General features: G+C 40.0%; 2 protein-coding genes across 2 annotated transcripts in view; one reads left to right on the forward strand and one right to left on the reverse strand.

Annotated features, from left to right (window-relative positions):
* Positions 1-5,389, forward strand: part of LAMC2 (laminin subunit gamma 2) — a 76,582-nt gene extending 71,193 nt beyond the window's left edge. Inside the window, exons 21-23 of the mRNA XM_040360321.1 lie at positions 1,600-1,758; positions 3,579-3,678; positions 4,902-5,389. Of these exons, the coding sequence (XP_040216255.1) occupies positions 1,600-1,758; positions 3,579-3,678; positions 4,902-5,155 (513 nt within the window). The 3' untranslated portion in view covers positions 5,156-5,389. The remainder of the gene's footprint in view (positions 1-1,599; positions 1,759-3,578; positions 3,679-4,901) is intronic.
* A 40-nt stretch (positions 5,390-5,429) lies between these two features.
* Positions 5,430-25,595, reverse strand: part of NMNAT2 (nicotinamide nucleotide adenylyltransferase 2) — a 68,487-nt gene continuing 48,321 nt past the window's right edge. The window contains exons 3-11 of the mRNA XM_040360322.1: positions 25,438-25,505; positions 22,569-22,647; positions 20,749-20,875; positions 18,860-18,940; positions 12,802-12,846; positions 12,629-12,705; positions 12,390-12,491; positions 11,050-11,117; positions 5,430-9,416 (exon numbers count right to left, since the gene is read on the reverse strand). Coding sequence (XP_040216256.1) covers positions 9,314-9,416; positions 11,050-11,117; positions 12,390-12,491; positions 12,629-12,705; positions 12,802-12,846; positions 18,860-18,940; positions 20,749-20,875; positions 22,569-22,647; positions 25,438-25,505 — 750 coding nt within the window. The 3' untranslated portion in view covers positions 5,430-9,313. The remainder of the gene's footprint in view (positions 9,417-11,049; positions 11,118-12,389; positions 12,492-12,628; positions 12,706-12,801; positions 12,847-18,859; positions 18,941-20,748; positions 20,876-22,568; positions 22,648-25,437; positions 25,506-25,595) is intronic.

A 25,595-nucleotide genomic window follows, 5' to 3' on the forward strand; every position in this document is an offset into this window, starting at 1 on the left:
CTATTACGACTATGCCTTAGTTGCCATGGTACACTCTCTTCTGCTGCATAGTCCACAATGTAAAGTCTGTTATGGACGTTTGGGAAATATTGTGATGGCCACAATTAGAAGGTCTAGGTAGAAGATCGAGTAAAAAGATATCATCACTGGAGTTTCCCAAATACCGGTATATATGAAGCATGGAAGTGTTTGAACCTGCCAGCTTCTACCAAAAATAAAGTATACATTTTGGCATGGTGGAATTATGGTTTCCATACATTGCCAAGTTCTGTTCAGATTGGACAGCTTCCTCTGAGGTTCAGGCTGAGAAGTTGTGATGGAGCTGATGCTTCCATTGTGAGCCAATTGGTCTCCCTAACTAAGTCACAAGTTAGAGGGAAAGTATAGTGTATTCATAATGAGTTTATGTTTCAGTGATTATTGCAATGTTTACCTTTTTTAAAGTAATAAAAAAAAAATAATCACATTTGTACATACATAGTTTTGCATTTTTTTGGGCTTTTGGATTGGCCACTAAGGGAGCTCTCATTGGCTCAGTGTATTTACTCGTTCTGTATAGCATAGTCATCATATATAACTGCAAAGCCGGAAAAGGAGCCTAAAGGCACGATTAGATTTTCTGCAGACTTTTGTCTTCAGATTTACCAAAACCATATAATATGAGGTCAAATCTTAAGGCCGGGTTCACACGTGTGCGAATTGAATGCGCGTTTCCCCACATTCAATTCGCATAGCAGGAGAATGTGACTGGCTCTCAATGGAGCCGGTTCACATATCTCCGCAGCGGGTCTGGTGCGGTGTGCCGGAAAAATGCGTGCCTTTTTTGGTGTGTTTCAGGACCCCTTACGCATCGGACCCCTGCTGTGCGCCGACAGTGGGAGCCCAGCCTAAAGGGGTTGTAAAGGCTCATTTTTTTCATCTTACTGCATCCTATGCATTAAGGTGAAAAAATACCTGGCAGTCACCAGCCCCCTCGTTTTACTTACCTGAGCCCCTTCATCTCCTGAGCGCATCCCCACCGTGAAAAAAATAGGAACTTGTTTTAAAATTATCTGATGGTTAAAAAACCGATAGAAAAAAACGATCATCTGTGGGCAAGTCCATCGGTTAAAAATCCAGTTATATATAAAATTTTACATTATAACAAGTTTTTAAAAAACATTAACGTAAGGTGTTATGATTGGAACAAGTATCCCTATTGAATTATTTCCCCTGATTAGTCCTGTGTTGGAGACATCTCAACCTTTCGGATTTTCTATTTATTCAGTCACTCTCAGTGACTGTTGTCACCATGACAAAAACATAAAGGGTAAATGGCCTAATGTCTTTATTGTCTTTATACACAGCAATAAAAATCTGGCGCCGGTTCTAACCGCTTCAAAATTTGATCCAATCTGCCATTACTGCTCTCTCCTTCTCATAGTGCAAATAGTTTGGCTGTCATGCTGATCCAAGGGTGTCATTACTTTCTGAGGCGCTGACCTGTATCAGTTTTGTAGGTTTCCCATTGCAGTGCATTCACAAATCTTTGTGGTCTGTCTTTTGGGCACAACCCTTAGACCTTAATAGCTGGTTAACGCCATGTACTTTGCTTCTCAGGACATGCTGCGAATGAGCCAAGATGCAAACAGTTCTGCTCAACTGGCATTGGCACTGGAGAATGAGTTTGCTGCACTGCAGAAAATGGCTAGAAAACCAGCTGGAGAACTGGAAGAGAAAGCAAAGAAGGCAGCAGAAGACAGTGCATCTGCACAGTTGGTAAGAAACATGTGTCTATATGTAATATAAGTCCTTAAAGCGGTATCAAAGTGGGTCAAACCCAAAAACAAAACAAAAAATACAATAGATTGCAGCTTCCTTATCCTTAAATGTGACTTTAACAGTTTTATTTTTTAGACTTTTCTCCTTTATTTACACCTGGTGACCGGTAACATGCTTCCTGTCGAAGGCTGGATTCACACCTATGCATTTTTTGTGCTTTTTGAATTTTGCAGATTTGCACTACAGTCCATTTAACATGCTTTCCTATGCAACACGTTCTGTAGTGCAAATCTGCAAAATTCAAAAAGCACTAAAAATGCATAGGTGTGAATCCAGCCTTAGGCTCCATTAACACCTAGGCAGACAAATTTGCGGCGTTTTATCGCGGTACAATATCGGTACAGATAGCGTCATTTTGTCGATTTGCGGCGACAAAACGCCGGTATTGTCCGCCTAGATGTGCCCCAGATTGACCCCCTCTATGGAGATGGTTCCCATCTCCTAGCCGAACGCCGAAAGACGCCTGAAAAAAAGGTCCGGGACCTTTTTTCAGGTGGCAGGCGTCCGGCGTTCGGCGTGGAGATGTGAACCATCTCCATAGAGGGACATGTGTTTTCATCCCTCTGGCAGCAGCGGCGTAGCGCTACAGGCGTAAAAACGCCTAGATGTGAATGGGGGCTTAGGGTGTCTCCAATCTGGATAGAGGAGGAGCAATGTAGACACGTTTGAACAGGTTTGAACAGCAGCCTTGTCAGTGGGGAGTGTTATATGCACTAGTTGATTCAGATGAACTTGACTAACAAATTAAAGTCAAATTCTGCCAACATTTTTCAAGCCTTTACAGCAACATTTTATTTTAAATTAGGGATACATGTTTGACATAATTAAATTCTAGATAGCAAGCAATTGTGCTGCAATGACTTGCTAAGCTATTGCTAGACTCGCCAGGCTTCACATGTTTGTTGCACAACGTTCTCCAAGTCTGCTGCAAGTTTTGGTTCAGTTGTGTTGTGTAATAGTCATCCCACCACAGGGGTCACTGTGGCTGAATTTTCATGCTGTAGACTTGCAGAGCTCTTGCTATAGACTCACCACTGTAACTTTGCTCTTGCTAGAGACTTGCCACACAAATTTGCCACGAATTGGAAAAGTATCAACTAGAACTTGTGCTTCAAGTGCTCTGCGAGTGTACAACTTGCCACTGAAAATGTGCAGCAAGTTAACAGACTTGCAATTCAACACTGCTACAAATTTGTGGCAAGTTATCACTTCTATCTGGGATAAAAACTGACCATGGTAAGCACCCTTGTCAGTGTTAAATGGTTTGTCTCTACCCTCTAACCACCACTGGACAGATTGGTCTGTTAAAGGTAGTTGAACATTAACAGACTTACTGGCAGGATCTAAACATAAAAAGAAATGAAGAAAAAAGAAAAACAATTTTGCTATTTTTTTTATTTGCTATGTTTTCCATCACAAAAGTAGAGTTTCCCTTTACGTAATCTATGAGCAACCAGCTTCTGCTATGTCTCTGACTAGCGTAACCTAGACTGTGTCACATACTGTATGTTGCTTGTAGCTTATGGAATGCATTCATTGTACAACCTGTGTATACAAAACAGAGCAGCCAATCAGATATCGGTTTATGGTAGCAGGACCAGCTAAGAGACCATTTCTGAACTATACCTGGTTGCATTATGATTACTCACTACATGCTCTGACTTACATATCAGTCCAGTATCGTTAACTTGTATTGGAGAAAAGCCCTAAAATGCTCCTTTACTCTGTACTTAATATGCTTTTCTTTCTGCCTTCAGATTGTTGATAGTGCAACAGAAGCTGAATCTAATGCCGGTGATACCCTTAATGCTGTCACAGGGACACTGACCGCCCTTGATCGTGTTCTCAGCTTATTAGGTAAGCCGCTGGCAAAATCAATTCACACAGAGTGCCAGTTCCTGTAGCATAATGCACTGATTGAATTACAGACCTATTAGGTGTTCAACACAAGCAGGCAGAATCTATGCATCCATTACCACCATCAGTGACATCATTTATAGATTGCAGATGTAAGCTTAGCTGAGGTTACATGGATGGATCATGCCTCCAGCTATGGCTTATGGTGGAGTGTTTAATGGTCACAACACACAGGTGTCGTATCTCATGTTCTATTATATACAGTACATACTGATATTTCCTGCACAGAGAGACTTCGGATATGTTTGCAATGGAATAAAAACCTACACAGGAAGACTATTTCCAATAAAAAAATGCAAGAATTGGCTGAATATGGCAACATTTTCAAGGCGTATTTCCAAAAATGTTGGAACGATCCTATAGGACTTTATATACAAATACACGAACATCTATAGTAATCTTAACTTTAAAAGATGTTAGTGGCCCTAACCTTTGTGTTAATAAAGCAGAAACCTTCTCTTAGCTATCAATAGAACAGCTGTGTGTCTCTATTGGAAGCGTCCCTTCTGTACCGATTGCCACCAAATTTTGCCCTGGAGATGGCTATCATGTCAGTGGACAGGGAGAATCTCCCAGCAGGGACACAGACCGTAAAGTAATCTGACGGAGATTGTAACCCTAACCCAACTCCAATCTTTTCAAAAACTTAGCCCATGTTTCATCCACAGCTGCCATGGTGCTGTAAATCCGTTATTATACCATACCAGTCATTTAATTGGTTGACATAGAGCAAAACGATGTGACGTACAACACTACGATGAGCCGAGAAAATTAAGTTCAATGCTTCCGAGCATGTGTCGAATTGTTTTCGAGCATGCGTCAAATTGTTTTCGAGCATGCGTCGGAATTGCTACAGACCATTGGATTTTCCGATAGGAATTTTTTCCGTCTGAAAGTTTGAGAACCAGCTCTCAAACTTTTGTTGGCGGAAATTCTGACAGCAAAAGTCCGATGGAGCATACACATACACATTTCCGTTCAAAAGCTCACATAGGACATTTGCTGTCGGAATTTCCGATTGTGTGTAGAGGGCATTACACTAGTACAAAATATAACTGCACTAGCCACCATCCTTTATCTTTTTTTTAATTGACTGTGTATATTAATAGCAAATGTTAGAATGCTTTAACTGTATGACTAAACGATCACTGTGTTCTATGCAGACCAACCCATCGAAGGAAATGAAGAGGCGTTACAAGCTCTAGGAAGCAGCATGGAGACGGCTCGGAAACAGGTCACTCAGCGCCTCAGGCCGGCTTTACAAGAGCTTGAGTTGTCATTTAAATTTCAAAAACAGAGGATTCTAAGTCTGGATGAAGAGATCCAGCAAACGATGATTGACATCCAAAACCTGAGGGATATCAAAAACAGCCTTCCACCGGGGTGCTACAATACAGCTCCTATTGAAAGACCCTGAAATCAAAAAGGACAGAATAGACTCCGCAAACCCGATAATTATTCACATTTACCGGTGCCATGCGTAAGATCTGCATGATGTATGCAAAAAAAAGAACTTAATTTTGGACATTCTTGTGACCGGCTGACGGGTGCTAAATAGGAACCATGAAACGTGTCTGTCTTAAAAACTGTGCCATATTTTGTCTTTGTACCTTTTGTATTTATTTATTAATAAATATATCATTAAACGTTACTACTTTATTTCCTGGTGACATTCATGCCTGACACAGCCATTTTCTAGCAAAGCAAAATCTTTATTGGTAAAACAGCAACAACAGAATGAACAAAACCCAATACACTAGTCTAGGAATGGTTTACTCAACCCCTCCTAATCAGCAAAGACCCAGCACTATGTTATATTAACATTGTTACGTGTTTGATGTAATCTCATCTCTTAACACAAAGTGGTTTCTTCTGATGTTGCCCAGATGCTTTTCATATACTGCGCTAAGAGACTGCTAGTCCTAAGGTTGCCTTCTGTAAGTAGGCCAGAAATATTACATTATATAGACTGGTGTTAACAAAAGTTATTAATAGGGTTTCAGGTCAATTAATTAGTTAGTGAACTTTAAAGATATATGATGCATAATTTAAAGGTTTAAGTTAACTGGACAGTTCAAATTGAATATTTGCTGAAGATGCATTAAAGGGAGACTGTAACCTGCCCATTCAGGGGAAAATAAGTGTTTCCTGATAGCCCCACAACAAGGTATACTCATCAATCCTCATTACTGCCATGCCTGCCTTCTGCAGGAATCCATCAAGTAAACCCCGGTGTCAGATGGTGTCGCAGCTTACCCAGGTGGATGACACCATGTAGTGTTTAGGGCTGGTCATTGGCTGCTTAGACACATGGGGGAGGTCACATTGCTTCTCGTACCCTGCTTTGGGATAGCAACGGAGTGAAGATTTTAACAGGGGTATTCGGCAAGGGAGCAAGGATGGGTGAATATACTCTACTTGGGGTCAGCTATCAAGAGACACTGAATAGGCAAAGTGGTAGTCTCTTTAAATGCTGTTACCTTTAGTAAAACGCCATGTCAAAACAATTATTAGGTTCACAGATGCAGGCAACTAAATATGCAAGTTTCTTCCAAGCACCACAATTTGTTCTTTAATACATCAGATGACAGGGGTGTGCGTAAGATTAACTTTAACAGGAAAAGTCAAGATTTGCATATTATTTTAATTGCCTAAATCTCTTTATCAGCTCAAATTGCCCACAGGTTGCTTACTCTTGGAGCAATGATTACTGTTCACTATATTTCAACCTATCGATATGACTGAAAATTGTATATTTGTTTGGGGTGGAAAAGCACATGCATGCTTGTTTGATATTATTAGCGCCTAGAAAAATGGAGACCTGGCACAATGTCTATATAAGGTATCAGCCCAGGAAAAAAAACGTTGATAACGCAATTTGTCTTTCTTTGATTTTCATTGTTTGTGTCTTCTGCCCACCATATGATCTATAGGACTTGAAAAATAGACTATCTTGCTATCAAGATGACTTTTTTTTTTATTTATTTTTTCTTAAAAAGCTACATCTCTACAGAGTGGTTAGCGGAACAGCTTAAACTGGTGCAACACTACTTGTCTTCACAGCTGCTTTAGTCACTGGGGGATTTATCCAACAAACTCCTCTCCTCCTTTTTTTTGCCATGGCACAACCTTTACGTTATGTACAGAATGACGAATGTGAATTTTAATACAATAAAATCTTTGCTATAAGAATGTCACATGCTATACGGAAAGCCAAGGTAGCATGGCATAATGGATTGATGGAAGCATGGTTATCAATGAGCAAGCTTCATATAAAATTTAATTCTTGCATTTTAAAGCAGATATTATGGAATCAGGTATAGTTTATGTGGTGCTTTGCAACTGAACATGAACACCAGGAGTCAAAAAGAGATACATTAAACTGCACAGACAGGTTTAAAGGAAACCTGTCATGAGAGAAACATGGAGGTTGCCATTGCTGACCTTTTGCAAATGCTAGTTACCTGGTTATTGAGCTTACCGTCAAAAGCTGGAGTTAATGAGCTGAGGCAAGCACAGCAAAAACTACTAAGATTGTATTATAGATGCTTTACAAAATTGAAAAAAGCCTGTGAAAATATACTTCATTAAAGAAAATGTCTGACTAAAGCTTCTGATTTTATGTTGGAGGATAGGTAATGGGGGTAGACTTAACTCAAAGTTTTGAATCTATAACTTTGAAGCTCTGTTCCAAGAGTGGTCACTTCACCTTACCTACTGCTTTAACCTGACAGAACCGGACAAGAGTGAGCTTTCGGCGCAGAGAGGGCATAAAATGAGGCCCTGAATCTGTGCAGATATTACAAAGCTAATTGACACGTAACCTGGTCCTAAAGCTATCTGTGCATTGTATGATTTTCATTGAACAATGCATCAAATTTAATAGGTATGTAATAGGTGCTCCAATATTAAATAACTAATTTGGCAGAAAGCAGTAGGACAATATAAATATTAGACACCTACATCAGCTTAGATACTTATAAGTGAACACTGGTTATTCCCTTATAGCAATGACGAAAACAAAGAAATTATAAGTGCCCATCTCCTGCTTCTGCCTAATAAGTGTACAACTAAGCAGCTTCATCTGGGTGTTTTATTTTCACACTACTACACTTCTTACAGGTCAGTGGTGCAGATATACAAATATTCACTGGGGTTGATTTACTAAAGGCAAATAGACTGCACTCACTTTCCCCAGAGTTTAGTGAATGTGGTAAAGCTTTCACAATCGGGTGCAAGCACAAAAAAAAGGGGAGCAATTTTGCTTGAACATAATTAGATGATGGAAATCAGCAGAGCTTCACCACATTCACTAAGCTCTGGGGAAAATTAGTGAAACTGCACTTGCAAAAGTGCACAGTCTATTTAGTAAATCAACCCCACTATCTCTACTTTACATTACATATTTGGCAGTAAAATTCACAATTAAACTTAAACTGTGTTTGGTCAGTGTTTGCCTCCTCCTAAATATATTAATCATAACTAATAAATTCATAGTTTAAGTAGAAATTTTCTTTAAAGCAGAAATGCTTAAAACTAAGGGGCCATATGTTGCCCCCATTACTGAGCCCCATGCTGACGTGTTGGTTTAATAAGCATTTTTTGATTGAGGAAATATATTGTTCATTTGTTTAATTAGGAAGGAGTCATTCTGAAAGCTACACCCTTGCTTTTAAGTAAGACTGTGGATAAACACATGCCTTGTCCTCCTGGAAGTTTAATAAAGAGTATGATAACGCCATGAAGATAGAAGCACAGCAAGGCATGCTAACTGTGTGCACAATGCTTATGTAAGTGATGCAGAAATGTTTCCTAGTTCCTGATAACCACTACCCTCTAAAAATTGAGATGGAGAGAAGACAGGGATGAGGTCTTTATCCCAGTTGAAAAAGAGGTACTGTGAATTGCTAAATATTAATACATGATTTATAAATAACACCCTCATCAAAATAACGAAATAGTAGGTGGGGAATGAATAAATACCCATTTAGTGTAGCATGATGTGCAAGGCACCCAATGGGTTAACTGATATCCCCAAAACCCCCCCCTCCCCCAGAAGAGTCGGTATACAACAGCTTTTATGCTTAAACACTCCAGAAAACAACACTACCGCAAGCACTCTTTTCACTAGTACAGCGAGTGCTCTCTCACCTTGGGCTTTGAAGTGAGAATGTCTTAAAGTATATCAGTCACTCATATTCAGTGATGAAAGCCATTCTGTAGACTGAACCAATATTCAGTGTATACATTCACTAGGAACCAGGGACATTACTTTAGCACTTTGAACCTTCTGTCATGGTAATGTCACAAGCTACTAGTGAACCAGGAAGTGAACCAGGAAGCTGCATTCTTTGAAATGTTGGTCCCAGAAACAGATGGCTGCCTCCATAAAAATAAGGTGACAGGTACCCTTTAAGAAAATGAGTAAGGCAGAGAGGTGAGTAGGGCTGTAATGAGTGGGGTAACCGAGATATTATGATCTGTGAGGAGATTGTGGTGAGTAGTGAGTAATAACACATTTTATTGTGATGATGAAGGTAGCAGATAGCTACGCCCCGTGCTGGAACACACAAAGTCAACCGGATGTATTGATATAAAGCTGACTTTTCAGGACATAGTCAATGACGGGTTGTGTTAGGTAATCCACCACATGTCCATCTCCATGCTGCAAGGCCAGTCTGAGGAAAAACAAAGATCTCATCAGCTCATGTCATTTGAATTCGCATTTAAAAAATAAAGTAACTTTTACAGAACATATAAGTGTATTGTTGACACTGTCCTCTTACCAAAAGTCCACACTATTGATAGGGTATAACATACCCTTCTAAATCTACCATTAAACAAGTGTTGTCCAAAGGAAAATAAGAGGAACTGCCACTGCTTGCTTGCTTTTGAAGATGCAGACTCCAGGGCAGTCAACAGTTTCCTTGTTTCACTTTTTGAAAAGTCACCGGTCCAGCTGGTAAAGTGTTTGGGCACCTAATATGCTCATGCTTGTTCTGGTGGGCAATTCAGCAAGTAGAAAAGCGGGGACCAAAGTGACTTTTTTTAAACATACGCTTTCAAAATCAGCGGTCATTGCCCATGTTTCAAACCCGGTAGATTTCTTTCCAGCCATATAGAGGTGTGGACGGAAGACTGTTCTATTTTGCACCAATTAATTAATTGCCTTTATTGATTAAAAATAATTTCAGCAATAATAATAAAAATAGTAAACGAAGTGTAAGAATGGGATTTCCAGGGAACCCAAGCTTTTTTGAGGTACCTGTAAGGATTAGAAGGACACCACCCAATTCTTACTAATTTCAAAGTCCTTAATCACCCTCAGCTTACTTATCTTGGAGAAAAACACTACCTATACTCCATTGATTAATCCTCTAGAGCAAGGGTCTCCAAACTGCGGCCCGGGGGCCAGATGCGGCCCTTAGGTTGCCTTTATCCGGCCCTTGGGGCACTATTTATCCCACTAATATGAGACACCATTCCGCTAACACCAACAATAGGGCATAATTCTTGCCACTGATATCAACAATGAGGTCCTATTTCTCCCCACAGACACCAACAATGGTGCACTATTCCTCCCCCTAATACCAATGATGGGGCACTGTTTACTCCCACTAATGGCAGGAAAAAAATCTATTCCCGCTGGCCACAGTCTGGCCCCCCTAAAATCTAAAAGGACAGTAAACTGGCCCTTTGCTTAGAAAGTTTGGAGACCCCTGCTCTAGAGCAGGGATATACAATTAGCGGACCTCCAGTTGTTGCAAAACTACAAGTCCCATCATGCCTCTGCCTCTGGGTGTCATGCTTGTGGCTGTCAGAGCCTTGCTATGCCCTATGGGACTTATAGTTTATGCAACAGCTGGTCGTCCGCTAATTGCATATCTCTGCTCTAGGGCAACACCAGGGTCCAAGTTGAATCATGTATAGAAGTAAAGCTGAACAAAGCATGCTTGGGCAACATAAAACTGCAGACATATGCACTAAGATGATGTGCATATCTCTCTGTTTTTTACAGCCAGCTATAGTTTCTATATAACAGTGCTGTGTTTAAAATAATCTACTATTGTTTTTTGGGTGTTTTTTTTACACTTTTAAATAACATTATATACATGACAAAAGATCCCCAGAGCACTATAAGTTGGTAAAAAGACAGCACCACACAGCTTTCAGATATGCAATCTGAAAATGGAGCCGAATTATACAACCAGAAAATAATACTTCAAACATTTTCTAAAAATATATATATTTCTAGCTACAGGAAAACATATACATACAGTATACATAAATGATCACAGTACTGTCCCTTACCTGCTTTTAGTGGAGCTCACGTGGGACATAGGATGGTTGGTATCATCTTTAATCACAAGGATGTTATTCTGAATGAATAGAGAATCCTAGGTTAACACACACAGTTGTAAATTTAAAAATGATATAAAACTGGTGATATCTTTTTATCTGGAGAGGTTCCCCACTGGTGCGACGGGGAAGTGGGAAAATGATGTTGGAACCCTGTCTGGGAATGAGTGGGACACAAATTTGTTTCTGGCCCATTACACACTACAGTATCTAGGCTTTTTAAAATGGGTATTCTCTGGGAACCCACATGTAGAAGGTGCCAAAGGGAGCATGGGGATCTCATTCACCTCTTATGGCATTATCCCAAATTGCATTTGTGTTGGACTGGGGTGGTTAATACTTTGAATAGTGTGTTTACCGTTACCCTATTGATAGATCCTAAACAATGTCTTCTCGGTATCTTAGACTCCCTAGATCTCCAGGATTTCACAAAAGAGGCCATTTTGCAGGCGCTATTTCAGGCTCACAGACTCATTCTTTGCCATTGGACGTCTGATATACTGCCCAACATTAATGACAGTTTGGTGACACTTTACATCTGGAACATATTATTTACCAACATAGGGGCTGCCCATCTAAGAAAAAACTTTGACTGGCCTGGTTAGATACCTCTGGGCTTTGTCCACTGGACTTGGTAGTCGGGAGGCTAGGTATCACTGGGGAACTCCCTGTGTAAAATTCATTTTGTACCCTGCTGCTTTACTTTCAGATCCCTCACAGTTTTCACCAGAGGACAAATCAGGACGATATACAGAGGCTCCCACTACTTATTTTATGGAGGAGGAGTATACATTTGATCTGCATTCCATTTTTGTATATTTTGTTGCATAGTGCAAATGATATTGCTGGATGTATTGCAATGGTCTATGGATGGTACATATATGTTTATTATTGTTTTTCATGTATGTTGTTACATGTAAAAGTTTTCTAATAAACATTTTCTCGTACATTTTTTTTATATACCTACATTTTTATTAGAGCTAAAACATTGTCAAGAAGACCAGATAAATATTCTGGCAATTATATCCTTTGTCAGATGGGTTTATGTTTTTAGGCGTTTACAGGGATTGTAGAGAAATACTGTATAATATCATCAGAAATTTACTGAGCACAACCCCAAAAAGGCAGTGTTAATTTGCATGGGCCGCTCCTGTTTTCCAGCGAAGTTTCTAATAATAAATACATTTTTGTGAAAAAAATCACTGCTTTGTAACTGTTCATCGTTGCCTGAAGGCTCAGTCTGGTTATCAATGAATGTCTCACCTCAGTTACCTGATAAAGTAAGAACACACCTTGTATTTACGGAGCAGAGACGAGTGATTCATGATTTGCTCAGTGTCTGTTGCATCACGTGGCACGACCACAATGCCAAAGTCACCCACGATCACCTCCATCTGCAGGAAGAAAAACAGACTGCCATGAGGAACAAATAGGGTGAAGCAGACACATGACACAACTTAGGATGTCAGTCACACCAGGGAGAAGAATGATAATAGAAGGGAACCCTGACAACAAAAGGAACAATACTCACATCCGACTCATTCCAGAGGCCAGGGATACAAAATGACTCAAGCAGGTCACTACCACACAGGAGCAAGATCCGTAGCTCTGGGTAGGAAGGACAGTAAGTATGTGAGCAAGAGGACAAAATCAAAGTAGAATACTACTGTTACCGCAACACTGCCTCTTGATGATGGCACTTACCTATTTCTTCATACCTCATCACCGTGCCCAAATTAGCATTCTCATCTGCAATAAATCAATACATCAATCAATCAACAAATTGATCAATCATACAGGTTGTGAACATGTCTATAATTGGGCAGCAGCATCCTACATGTGCAGCTATGTATTCAAAATGTGGCCGTGTTTGTAGACTGCGTCAAATTCGAGTGGATACAAGTTTTGGCAAATTTGGCAAATTCACCTTTCAAGAATTAGACCTTCAATCAGGGCTGCTCACAAAGAAAGTGTACCCCCTCAGATGGATGACATTGGTAGCCTAGGGGTGCACAGCCTATTGAATTAGGGTGTGCACCCTAAAGCTCAAACCTATGTGTGTATGTCTACATATATTTGACCCGGTACATTGATCTTCCTGCCGGCACAGTAAAAGAGAAGTGCGTAAACACTTCTCTTATGACAGAGCCAGTAAGAGGGAGGTCTTTTCCCGCTGACACACAGAGCGATAATGCTAATGCGCATGAGGGATTACATAGGGTGTGCCCAGGCAAACCTGGCACAGTCTGTATGCACGCCTATGATTGGTTGCTAGTAAATTAACCACAGGATAAGTCAACAGAGACTATTCACCCCTACAACCATGATGACATTTACACATTAGAAGCATTTTTTTGCTAGCAGTGCCTGTCAGGTTGGCTGATGGGCAGTTCACACCATAGAAACGCAGACCGGATGTGTTTCAGATGCTTTTCTGCATGCGCATTTTTGGCATGTTTTTGATGCGTTCCAGTGCATTTTTGATGCAGTCCATTGCATTTTTTCCCCCTTTTTTTCTTAACTTTAAATAAAGACATTCCAGGACAGTCCAGTGCAGTATAAATACAGCATATTCAATTTTTTATTTCTGGAACAGGAACACACTGGAACTGCAAGCACTGGTGTGAACTATGCCGTTGAAAACCATATAACCTACCGTATTTTCCGGCGTATAAGACGACCCCCTAATTTTCCAGGAAAAATGTTGGTTTTGGGATATACTCACTGTATAAGACTTCCCCCTTCTTACTAGTCTTTCTGGAAGCTGAGGGGTAGCCAGAACCGCTGACAGAAACAGGCTTTTTTAAAACTCACTGTGCCATTACATTACATTACATGCCTCACTGTGCCATTACATTACATGCCCCCACTGTGCCATCACTTGCCCCTCACTGTGCCATCACTTGCCCCCTCTCTGTGCCATCACTTGCCCCCTCTCTGTGCCATCACTTGCCCCCTCTCTGTGCCATCACTTGCCCCCTCTCTGTGCCATCACTGCAAACGGTGCATTTACTCACTTTTTTTCTGAATAGCAGGCGGTGACAGTCTCTGTGCTGCGAGCGTCAATGATTTAAAAGACGCGCCTTCTCCTCAGACTGTCCTGTGTTAGGCGGAACACAAATTTTCCCAGCAGCGCCTCTGTTCTGTGTTCTGCCTATCACGGACGTCTTCTCATCTCGTCCGAGGATGAGAAGGCATCTGATAGGAGGAACACAGAACAGAGGCGCTGCTGGGAAGATTTGTGTTCCTCCTATCACAGAACACTCTGAGGAGAAGGAGCGTCTTTTAAATCATTGACGCTCGCAGGAGCACGGAGACCGTACCCGGCGTATAAGACGACCCCCGACTTTGGATGCATTTTTTTGCATCCAGAAAGTCGTCTTATACGCCGTAAAATACGGTAGTTTCCATACGTTATTTGATGCAGAAAAAAAATGTACTGTACTGCATATGGTGAGAACTGGCTCTAATACATAAACAATGGAGAAGAGGCCATTTTAACCTTCTAAATGAGTTGGAACATTTTTATGGATATTTAAACAAACAAAAAAGACACAGTTGGAATAGTTTGTGTTTAGACCTTTTTTTTTTGTTCTCCTACACTTTCACCTACCCAGGCTTAAATTCTGAGACCATGACCAACATATGATACATATGATACAAGTAAAAAGATGACTCTCTATCAGCTTTTTTTTTTAATGTATTATCTACGGGTTAAACAAATTTGACTTTGTGAGCAAATTTCACATGTCTAACATTTTATATATTTAAAAAAAAAATTGAGAAATAAATTCAAGATTAAGCAAAATGTATTTAGTGTTCAAAGGGAAAATGAAATGCACTTTCAGTTAATATATATTTTGAGGTAATATTGCAGTGCTTTTAGCTTGATGTAATTTTTATGTGACTTTCGTACTTCTGTTACTGTATTAAATTTAGCTATTAGCCACTAGAAAGAGAAAATGTTCAGTTTGCATTTTGTCTTTTCCTTTTTAAAGATGAAGTACTGCCAGAAATTGAAAAACATTTTTGAACCCCCAAGGGGACCCGCTGCACATAGCACTAAGTCCTGTTCAGATTCATCGAGTGATTTTAGAAAAAAATTACATTTCTTTTAAGTCTGGGCTTGCTGTAGACCGATTTTAGGTTTAAGCCTAATTTATCAGCATTTCCAAGCACTCAGCATTCCCAAGCACCCAGCGCTAAAGCAACCTTCCCCATTTTGTTTTGCAGCCTTACATGCAATCTTGCAGTCCTATGCCCCATCTGCTACCTTATTTGTACTTTAAACACTTCATGGTTCTGAAAGGGAAAAAAGGAACCCAGATTCAGCCACCAGCCATTCAGGGAAGAGAGACCACAGTAGTGTGCTGTTGTGAATTACGGTGCACTGGAAAGAAGCATCATCATTCCCAAAAACACAAGCCAGCTACTACTATTCTCTCTCTCAGATAACCGAGTCCAGTCCTGCCAGCTGTTCAGGGGAGAGAGACAAAAGTTGTAGCTAGCTTGTGTCATTGTGTTTTTATGAATAACGGGCTTGCCTCCAGCACACTGTCATTCAAAAGTCATTCAAAGTGTCAGCTACTACTGTAGTCTCTCTCCCCTGAAGATCTGGCAGCTGCCAGGCAGGTCTGGAGTCGGTCTTTCTTTTCAGTACAAAGAAGATGACAGAGGAGGCTCAGGGCTCCAATTTTAGATGGAGGGCTGCAGATGTTCCTGGTGAAGATGGGGGTTATGCAGACTTTTTGCCCACCTGAAAATTTCCCTCATTCATCATTTGGTCTGAATAAAGGGAAATCAACAAAGAAAATAAGTGTACTCAAAAAAGGGAAAAAAAACATGGATGGTGGAATCTTCCCTGCCATTTATTCTATTAAGACAGCTGTACATCAAATAGCTTTTCGACCCGGCTCGATTATCGATTATATCGATTTCTATAGAACTGGTTGGTGCTGACCGGGCCATCCATCCAAGCAGCTGAAATTATGGAGTATCGTTAATTGTACACCTAAAATATAATTTAGACATTGTACTGTAACGTTAATTTGCACAAGGACAGCCAAAGTAAATTCTGTCATTACGGCCTCATGTACACTGCTGCTGGTAAACAGATGTTTAGGAGCAGTTGGGCATTTTTTTCAACTGCTCCTGAACTCTCCTCTGCGTCACCTTATCAGTACATGTACACAGGCTCGTTTATAGTAATTTCTAGGCAGTCGAGTTTAGAGGCTTTTTCTGGAACCCAAAAAAATGCGTTCAGAAGCTGTGTTTAGAGACATTTCAAGCACCAAACGTGGAAAAACGCAGCTATTCGCGTTTAGCAGCGTTTCGTTTACAGACACATTTTAACAAAAAAAATGCTTCTAGACGTGTCATGTAAACGTGGCTAAATGGCCATTTTTAGACACTGGTTTCTGTCAAGTTAAATCGTTCAGGAGAGGTTGAATGAATGACTTGTATAGCGCAACGCATGCAAACTGAATCGCCTCTGGGCGCTTTTTCCAGCCAGTATCTTCTTGGTTGGTGTGGTCATTTTAACCCCATAGGATCATGACATGCTAGGTTGAACAACGTCCCATGTACATGAAGCCTAAAAAAAAAAAAAAAATAGGGAAACTGCCACTGCCCACCTCTTTCTGAAAATGCTAGTTGCCTGGCTGTGTTTGAAAACTAGTATGCAATAATTCAAAGATGGTCAAAAGTCATCATTCTTTATCTGTACTCTAGTTTCAAATCCATTATGTAGAAATTCAACATTCATCTTCATATTCCTTTATTGGCAGCATTCCTTAATCTACAGGGTGGGCCATTTATATGGATACACCTTAATAAAATGGGAATGGTTGGTGATATTAACTTCCTGTTTGTGGCACATTAGTATATGTGAGGGGGGAAACTTTTCAAGATGGGTGGTGACCATGGCGGCCATTTTGAAGTCGGCCATCTTTTGTTTTTTCAATAGGAAGAGGGTCATGTGACACATCAAACTTATTGGGAATTTCACAAGAAAAACAATGGTGTGCTTAATTTTAACGTAACTTTATTCTTTCATGAGTTATTTACAAGTTTCTGGCCACTTATAAAATGTGTTCAATGTGCTCTCCGGTGACATGCAGCGAGTGCTACGCTGTGGGCTCTTGCTGAATGAAGCTAGGACAGCCACTGATGTTTCTTCATTAGACCCCTTTCGCACTGGATATGCCTATAGCGAAGCGTTAAAATCGCGGTAAAACACTGCTAATTTTAACGCAATTTTAAGGCTCCGCTATAGGCGTATCCAGTGTGAAAGGGGTCTAATGAAGAAACATCAGTGGCTGTCCTAGCTTCATTCAGCAAGAGCCCACAGCGTAGCACTCGCCGCATGTCACTGGAGAGCACATTGAACACATTTTATAAGTGGTCAGAAACTTGAAAATAACTCATGAAAGAATAAAGTTATGTTAAAACCAAGCACACCATTGTTTTTCTTGTGAAATTACCAATAAGTTTGATGTGTCACATGACCCTCTTCCTATTGAAAAAACAAAAGTTGGATTCAAAATGGCCGACTTCAAAATGGCCACCATGGTCACCACCCATCTTGAAAAGTTTCCCCCCTCACATATAGTAATGTGCCACAAACAGGACGTTAATATCACCAACCATTCCCATTTTATTAAGGTGTATCCATATAAATGGCCCACCCTGTAGTGCAGCTCTACATAGAAACCGATCAGCTTCCAGTTTTTATTGTCAAAGCTTAATTGAACAAGTTGAATTTAGAACCTGATTGGCTACCATGCCCAGCTGCATCAGATTTTGCACTCTCAAGATTCAGTAAATCAATCCCACAGTATATTTGCTTTCTAGAGTTCCAAGGTGTTGAGATTTGAGTACCTTCACAGACTCCCAATAAATTATCCATTACTTGCTAGTATTTTGGTAAGCCCCATCTCGGGGGTCCTGGAGCAAATACACCCTTAATCTTTTTTTGACCATCATTTGCATCTGTGCACCATGCAAGTAAAGGTTGATATTTTCTTACTAATGTTCTCAGGGACCTCTCTGCCCATTTAAGTTTACACCAAAATTTCTTCCTTAATAAACAATTCTTTGTGGTACAGTCTACTGGCACATTTAAAGGAGACGTATAGCCAAAGCTTGTTTGGCTGTCCTCCTATGGATCACAGGAGTGTAATTTGTTTTGCACTCCTGTGACCCATTTTCAGCAGACAGTGGACTGAAGTCCACTCTCGGCTGACGTCACTGCTGTCAGTCCAGGCACCACGTCATCATAACAATACAATTTGGATCTGCCAGGTGCCTGGACTGAAACCCCGCTCAGCCTCTCAGCAAGGCGCTGAGAGCCTGAGACAGCCGCTTCACCCCCTCCACAGCCCAGTACGCCAATGACTGAGGAGGGGGCAGAGCAGAGAGCAGCGACAGAGAGCTCTCTGCTCGGGGGAACTGTCAGAACCGAGCGATTGGTAGTGTTCGATTGCTCGGTTCTCAGTATAGTGGCGCCGGGGGACAGATGCAGCAACGGACCAATGCTACATCCACCTAGGTGAGTATGATGCTGGGAAAAAAAAACTTTGCTTCTTTTAATTTACAAATGTGTATCTGTTACAGCAGTGAACTCTATAGGCCACATTTAGATACTACAACATGGATATGAAGTGAGGTATTTTAAAAACAAATACATTCATACAAAATACCCTTACATTGTGAAATGATAGAATCAGTTGCATATTTGATTGTGTGAAATGGAGATACTTACCTACAAATGTAACACGCTGCAGATTGGGGCGGACACAACACATGCGACTCAGTCCTTCACCAACTTTCCCCAGAAACCTTACTAAGAAAAGAAACCAACAAATGATATAGTAAGAGTTTTTATGGCATTAGATATCTGTTCTTTCTATGAGCTTGTGTGTTTACAATGTATTTTAGGCAATTTTTTTTTATTAGAACGACCTTATTCAGCTAATTTGAACAGTAAGATGCATTTGAATGGAGCAAAAATGCAACAAATACTATTGTTTTAAAGCACATTAACACTGTACACCTGGTATGATCAAGGCAAATAAAAAATTATTATTTTTGACATGACCTGTAATTTACTGAACTGGAAAGTGCAGTAAAAGGTATTTAGTTTGACACCTCTAGCCTATTTAGAGATACACATCAGATAGTAATAAAACAAAAAAAATATATATATTTAAACACTACTTAAAGGGGTTGTAAAACTTCATGTTTTTTCACCTTAATGCATCCTATGCATTAAGATAAAAAGCCTTCTGTGTGCAGCAGCCCCCTCTCAGCCCCCCTAATACTTACCTGAGGATCATCGCTGTCCACTACTCTGTGCAAATCCACTGCACAGAGGTGGTAAGTATAACTTTTTTTTTTTTTCTATAAAAATAACAAACAAGACTTTACAATCACTTTAATTTTAACATCAATTTGTGGTTTCGTTTTAGTCATAGTTTTTTGACTAAAATGCCATTTTAGTTTTACTTGTACTTGAGTTATCTGAATTGTTTTAGTCATATTTTAGTCAACTAAAATAGTGTTGATTTCGTCAGTGAATTTTTTTTCCCCCTCTATGAAATTAACAGTGGGAATAATAACATCCACAAATGCGGTCAGGCCGAAGGGTAGGCAGAAGAGACAGCCACCCTGAGCGCTTTAGAGGTAGAGGGTACAAAAAGCGCTAGACCTGCAATCAGTGTTGCTAAAGTACAGTAGTTCACAACTTTTGTACTGTCCACTTTGGCTTTTTTGCCATGGGTGCTAAAGGTCCTTGTCCTGGCACTGCCCCAACATAGGGTTAAATTATCTTAGGGTCCTTTCACATGGACATCATCAATACAGTCCCATTTTTTGCTAAAAACTAACTGTTGAAGGGCGTTTTCAGATGGGCATTCAGACTGGATCTATCAGTGTTTCAGATAGATCCAGACTGAACCGCGATGTGACATGGGCAACCAGATTTAAGTCCATTTACACCTACTTTCTATTTTTTAAGGCATAAACAGATGTAAACTGATGTGGTCCTTTGATCTCAGTTCCTTTCATGTCAGTTCAGTTTATGTCCGATTTTAGGCAAAAAAAAAAAAATTGTTTATACAAATTTAATCTATTGCAAAGTAATATACCTCAGGGTACTTAGTAATCTATATTTCTGGATGCCCCTAAAACTGATCTTGCAGTTATAGCCAGCTATGTTCTCTGTATCATACAACAACCTTTCTTTGAGCCAACTGTGTAACCTTGTCCACAAGAACAGGAGGCGGCATGGCAAAGAATCATGAAAGAATAATACTTCACAGCAAGCGTGTATGTTTTTGGTTCTCCCGTCGTTTTTTACAGAAAGGGTGTGTTTCAAGATTTCCACAATTGCTATACAGCTACTGAGTATGATCCTGATATATATATATATATATATATATATATATATATATATATATATATATATATATTTATTTATATATATATATATATATATATATATATATATATATATATAAAAAAGGATAATTAATAATAATTGCATACTGCAACCAGTCAGTTCTTATTTCAATTTTTTGTGCATCAGGCTGTTCTTCTGTTAAAAACTTTAGTACATTGGGCCCAGCATGAAAATGCTTAGCATGCACTTACCTGCAGTGGGCTTGTTGGTGAGATTATTGTTCTGGTAGACAGGTTGTGTTGATTGGTTCTGAGACTGTCCAATCACAGGTGTGACAGAAGGCGTGTTCACATTAGACAAGATACAGCCAGTTACTCTCTGAAAAATAATATAAAGGTTATACTTTCCCAAATACATTAACGAGGTTTGTTTATAAATCAAGATAGTGTGAATCTATATTTTTTAGCCTATACTATGAAGATGACGCCTCGATTTTAAGTCAGTTACGGGCAACATTTCTACTATTAATGTATAACAGACTTTTATGAATGTTGTCAATGTTTCATCATAGCCTCATTAGCACTGCCTGAGAGCTTGCTATAATATATACAAATATTAAAATTATTCACTATAGAGTAGTGGTCTCCAAACTGCAGCCCATGGGCCAAATGCAGCCCCTTCCTTGCTTCAGCCCTTGGGGCACTATTCTTAATCACTGACACCAAGAGTGGAGCATAATTCCAGACTGACACCAATGATGGATCACTGTTCTTTAGACATGTGCATGCTGAAATATTTTGTTTCGGAATTTCGTCCGAAAAATACATTTATTTAGTTACTCCTGAAATTCGTTTTTATTTATTTAGTTTCATTTAAAAAAAAATGCATTCGTCCAAAAATCCGAATTAAGGTTGAATCTGTCATTGAAGGCTTATGGCGTCTGTCGAATGTTCTAAGAAGATTCGACGGAGCAGCTAAACTGTACGACGCCGCAATCGTACAATCGAATGTTCCGCCTACAAGCTATAGATGAATTCTAATGTTGTAAGACACTAGTAATAATTATATTTATAAATTATTATTACTAGTCAACCAACATTCAAATTCTTCTATAGCCTATGGGCCGAGCATTTGCCCGTAAATGTACGATTGCGGCGTCGTACAGTTTAGCTGCTTGTTGAATCTTCTTAGAACTTTCGAAAGACACCATAAGCCTTCAATGACAGATTCAAAGTTTGTATGTTTTTCACTGCTTCGTCGAATCTTCATCGTTCATGTCGAATGGTCTACCCCAACACTGTCTATATAATGTTGAATCTTTTCTCTCTATGTAGAATAATCTTGGACTAATAGACTTAAGGCTAGACACATTCGACCACAGGTTCGATAGACACAGATCACTATTATCAGTGTCAGGTGGAATCTCCTATCTATATCGAACTGTTGTAGCAACGAAAACTAAAATAAAGCATTTATTTATGTCGGATCTTTCGGGTTACGGATTCTGCTCGTTTGTTTTCGTTTGTTAAAACGATAACGAAAATACCAGAAATTCAGCCGAAAATGCATTCGGACGAAAACGAATGCACATATCTACTATTCTTCCAACATGATAGCAATGATGGGGCACTATTCCTTCTAGCGATCATGGCACTATGTAAATTTCTATACTCCCATTGACCTCAAAGCCTGTGGCATTGTTGTTTCCAACTGAATCCAGGATATTTTCTCTCACACTGGCCACAATCCACCCCCCCTAAAGTCTGAAGGACAGTAAACCGGCCCTTTGTTTAGAAAGTTTGGAGACTTCTGCTATAGAGCAATGCTTATCAGCCCAGTACAAGATGAAGACCGACTGGCTACTAAGACATTTTCACTTTGTATATTTTGCTTATTTTCACTTTGGGCCTGATGCTCAGAACTGCAGATATTCTCCACAGCCATTTATCAAATGAAGACCTTTTAAAGGGATCCGTTTGTTGGCTAAGAGAAACTAACTTTAATTCTTGATACATGAAGTCTTTTTTTAACTTGGCTTTTGATATATTGAAGAATCCTGAGAGTGCCTTACCTTCATGAGGTCTCTGTGATGCTCCAACACACTGCATGTTGTTTGCCAAGTATCTTGGTAGCACTCCCAAGGGTCTACCCTGCATTACAAAATAACCTGTGAGCCTCCAGAGTGCCTTCACATATACATATCCTGTCATCAAGAATTTTTGTACTACAGATAACCTATCATCCTCCAGAATTATTTTTCTACAGAGGACGACCCGTCAGTGACCGTCACCCTTCAGAATGCCTGTACCTATAGCGAACCTATCCTCTTCTAAATTTCCTGTACTACATATAAAACATCTTCCTCCAGAATTCCTGCACTTATAGATAACCTATCTTTCTCCAGGATTTTTGTGCTAGAATAATATGGGGGGTGATTTACTAGAACTGGAGAGTGTAAAATCTGGTGCAGCTTTGATAGAAACCAATCCGCATCCAGGTATTTTTGTCAAAGCCTAATTGAACAAGTTGAAGTTAGAAGCTGTTTGGCTACCATGCACAGCTTTACCAGATTTGGCACTCTCCAGTTTTAGTAAATTAACCCCTTTGTCTTCTATCAGAACTCCTTTACCTACAATTAACCTGTCCTCTTCCAGAATTCCTGTACTTACATGTAACTTGCTGTCCTCCCCCAGATCTCCTGTATTTACATAAAACCTGCTGTCCTCTTCTAGATCTCATGTATTTACATACTGTATAACCTCCTCCTTCAGAATTCCTGTACCTAAATATAACCTGTCCTCCTCCAGAATTTCTGTACCTACGTTGTACATATAATTTGTGCTCTTCTTGAATTTCTGCATTAGATATAATCTGTCCTAAAGAATTTCTGACCCCCTTTAGAACTTTTGTATTTACAAATGACCTGTCCTACTCCAGAATTCCTCTACTTACATATAATTGTCCTGTTCAAGAATTCCTGCACCTACAGATATCCTGTCCTCTTCCAGAATTCCTGCACTAAAAATAATCTCTCCTCCTCCAGAATTTCTCTACCTGCATGTAGGCAGGTTGTAATATGACTGCTTTAGTAAGTTTAACGGCTGGCCCATGCCAGGGGAAAGGGTTATGTGTGCTCAGATCCCTGGCTTTTTGGTCCCAGCCAGCCCATGGCTGGTATAAAAAGGGGAAGGCTGGAGGTGCAAGAGTTCCCACTCTCAGCTCGACTTAGGGTTTTTGGGACTGTTGCGCCTTACAGTCCACTGAAGGTAAGGGTTTCTGGAGGACATCCAAGCCAAATAACAGCATGGACTACAACCTCATAGAGGAATGCCTGGGCAGCCACACAACTAAAGTTAGTGTTAGGGATTGAACATTCTTAATAATGGACAGCAAGGGGGTCATTGTATGGCTCCCTCCTTAGTGGTCAGTATCCAATAGCAACCAGAACCAAACCCACTTTAGGGAGATCTATTGCCTGGTCACATAGGTACAGGAAGTGAAGGAGCGAATATCGAGCATGCACGTTAGTGCTCGGCAGCACCCCATTCTGTTACTGAGAGTGAGGTAACAGAGATATGCTGGACTGGTGGAGTGGGTACAGGCTCAGCATATCCCTCCTAATGCAACATACATCAGATACAGTGTGCACTGTGCAGTGACCTGGGACAGCACTTATCCAAGGAACTCTGTATTATTACTACACACAGTGTAAAGGCTCATCTCTAGGGAAATGCCTTAATGTTATATTCTTCACATGACCGCAGTCTTCGCCTGGTCCCAGGCATTGATGAGCGTGCTCCGTGTGAAAGGTAGCCCCGATTGCAGGGCAAGTAGACCCTGCCCACTTGCATATAACATGTCCTCTTCAAGGATTTCTGCTCTACAGCTAACCTGTCCTTCTCCAGATTTTGTAACCCAAAATAACCTGTTCTTTTCCAGAATTTCCGTATCTGTATATAATCTGTCCTCTTCCAGAATTCCTATATCTACAAATAGCCTATCCTACTTTAGAATTTCTGAAGTTACAGTAGAAGAAGGATGGCTATAGTAGAAGAAGGGTTTTCAAGGTGCCACCAATGAACCAAACATTTACATACCGTAAGTTAAAATGACAATAGTTTTTTTTTACATCCAATGGAAAAATCTAACATAAAAGCTGGATTTTCCAGACATAGAAAAGCACGGTAAACAATACAATTCCAAGTCAATGGCCTTGAGCTAAATTGCCTTGGGTACTTGCTTCTACATTTTTTGCCTGGTTGAAGTTTATAGTACCAGGGGCATAACTATATTAGAATTAAATAGTTTGCCCCTGGTACTATAAACTTCCAGATGAAGCCAATCCAGTAGATACATGTAGAAGATTGTCATTTTAAGTTGGTTAGTTCATTGGTGGCACCATGAAAATCAGGATTACTACAGGATCTACTGTAACCAAGTTTTCTATATATTTGGGATGTGGTACCTTTTGACCTTCCCTCTACTCAGTTATATCTATTGTATTTATCTGAAGTCCTACACGTACAGATAGCCTCTTCTACTCTAAAATGCTTACACCTACAAAAAAACTCTCTTTAGAATTGCTACATCTACAGATTACCTGTCATCCTCTAGAAACCTGTCAGAAGCTTAAATTAGGTCAGTGTTTCTCAATTCCAGTCCTCAGGCCCCCCCAGCAGGTCAGGTTTTCAGGATTTCCATTATTTTGCACAGGTGATTTGATCAGTTTCACTGCCTTAGTAATCACCACAGCCTTTTCATCTGAGGGAAATCCTGAAAACCTGACCTGTTGGGGGGGCCTGAGGACTGGAATTGAGAAACACTGAATTAGGTAAATATGAAACAACAATAAATGTATAAGACAAAACACAACAACCTCTCTTCATCGTACTCTCTACATATCTAGGTCCCAATTCCCTCATTACATGATCTTTGCTTACCGAATCCAGTCTGAGTTCTGCACAGCCAGCTGACACATGCTGAGACGATGCCGACTTGAAACCAGGCCCTAAAGAGTAGACAGGGTTTGAAATGATGGTGTGTAAAATAGCTTGAAAACAATTTAATCTTATCCTTGTATTCTAGGGTTGATAGAAGA

This window comes from Rana temporaria, chromosome 7 (genome assembly GCF_905171775.1).
Source record: "Rana temporaria chromosome 7, aRanTem1.1, whole genome shotgun sequence".
In the NCBI taxonomy this organism is placed as follows: domain Eukaryota; kingdom Metazoa; phylum Chordata; class Amphibia; order Anura; family Ranidae; genus Rana; species Rana temporaria.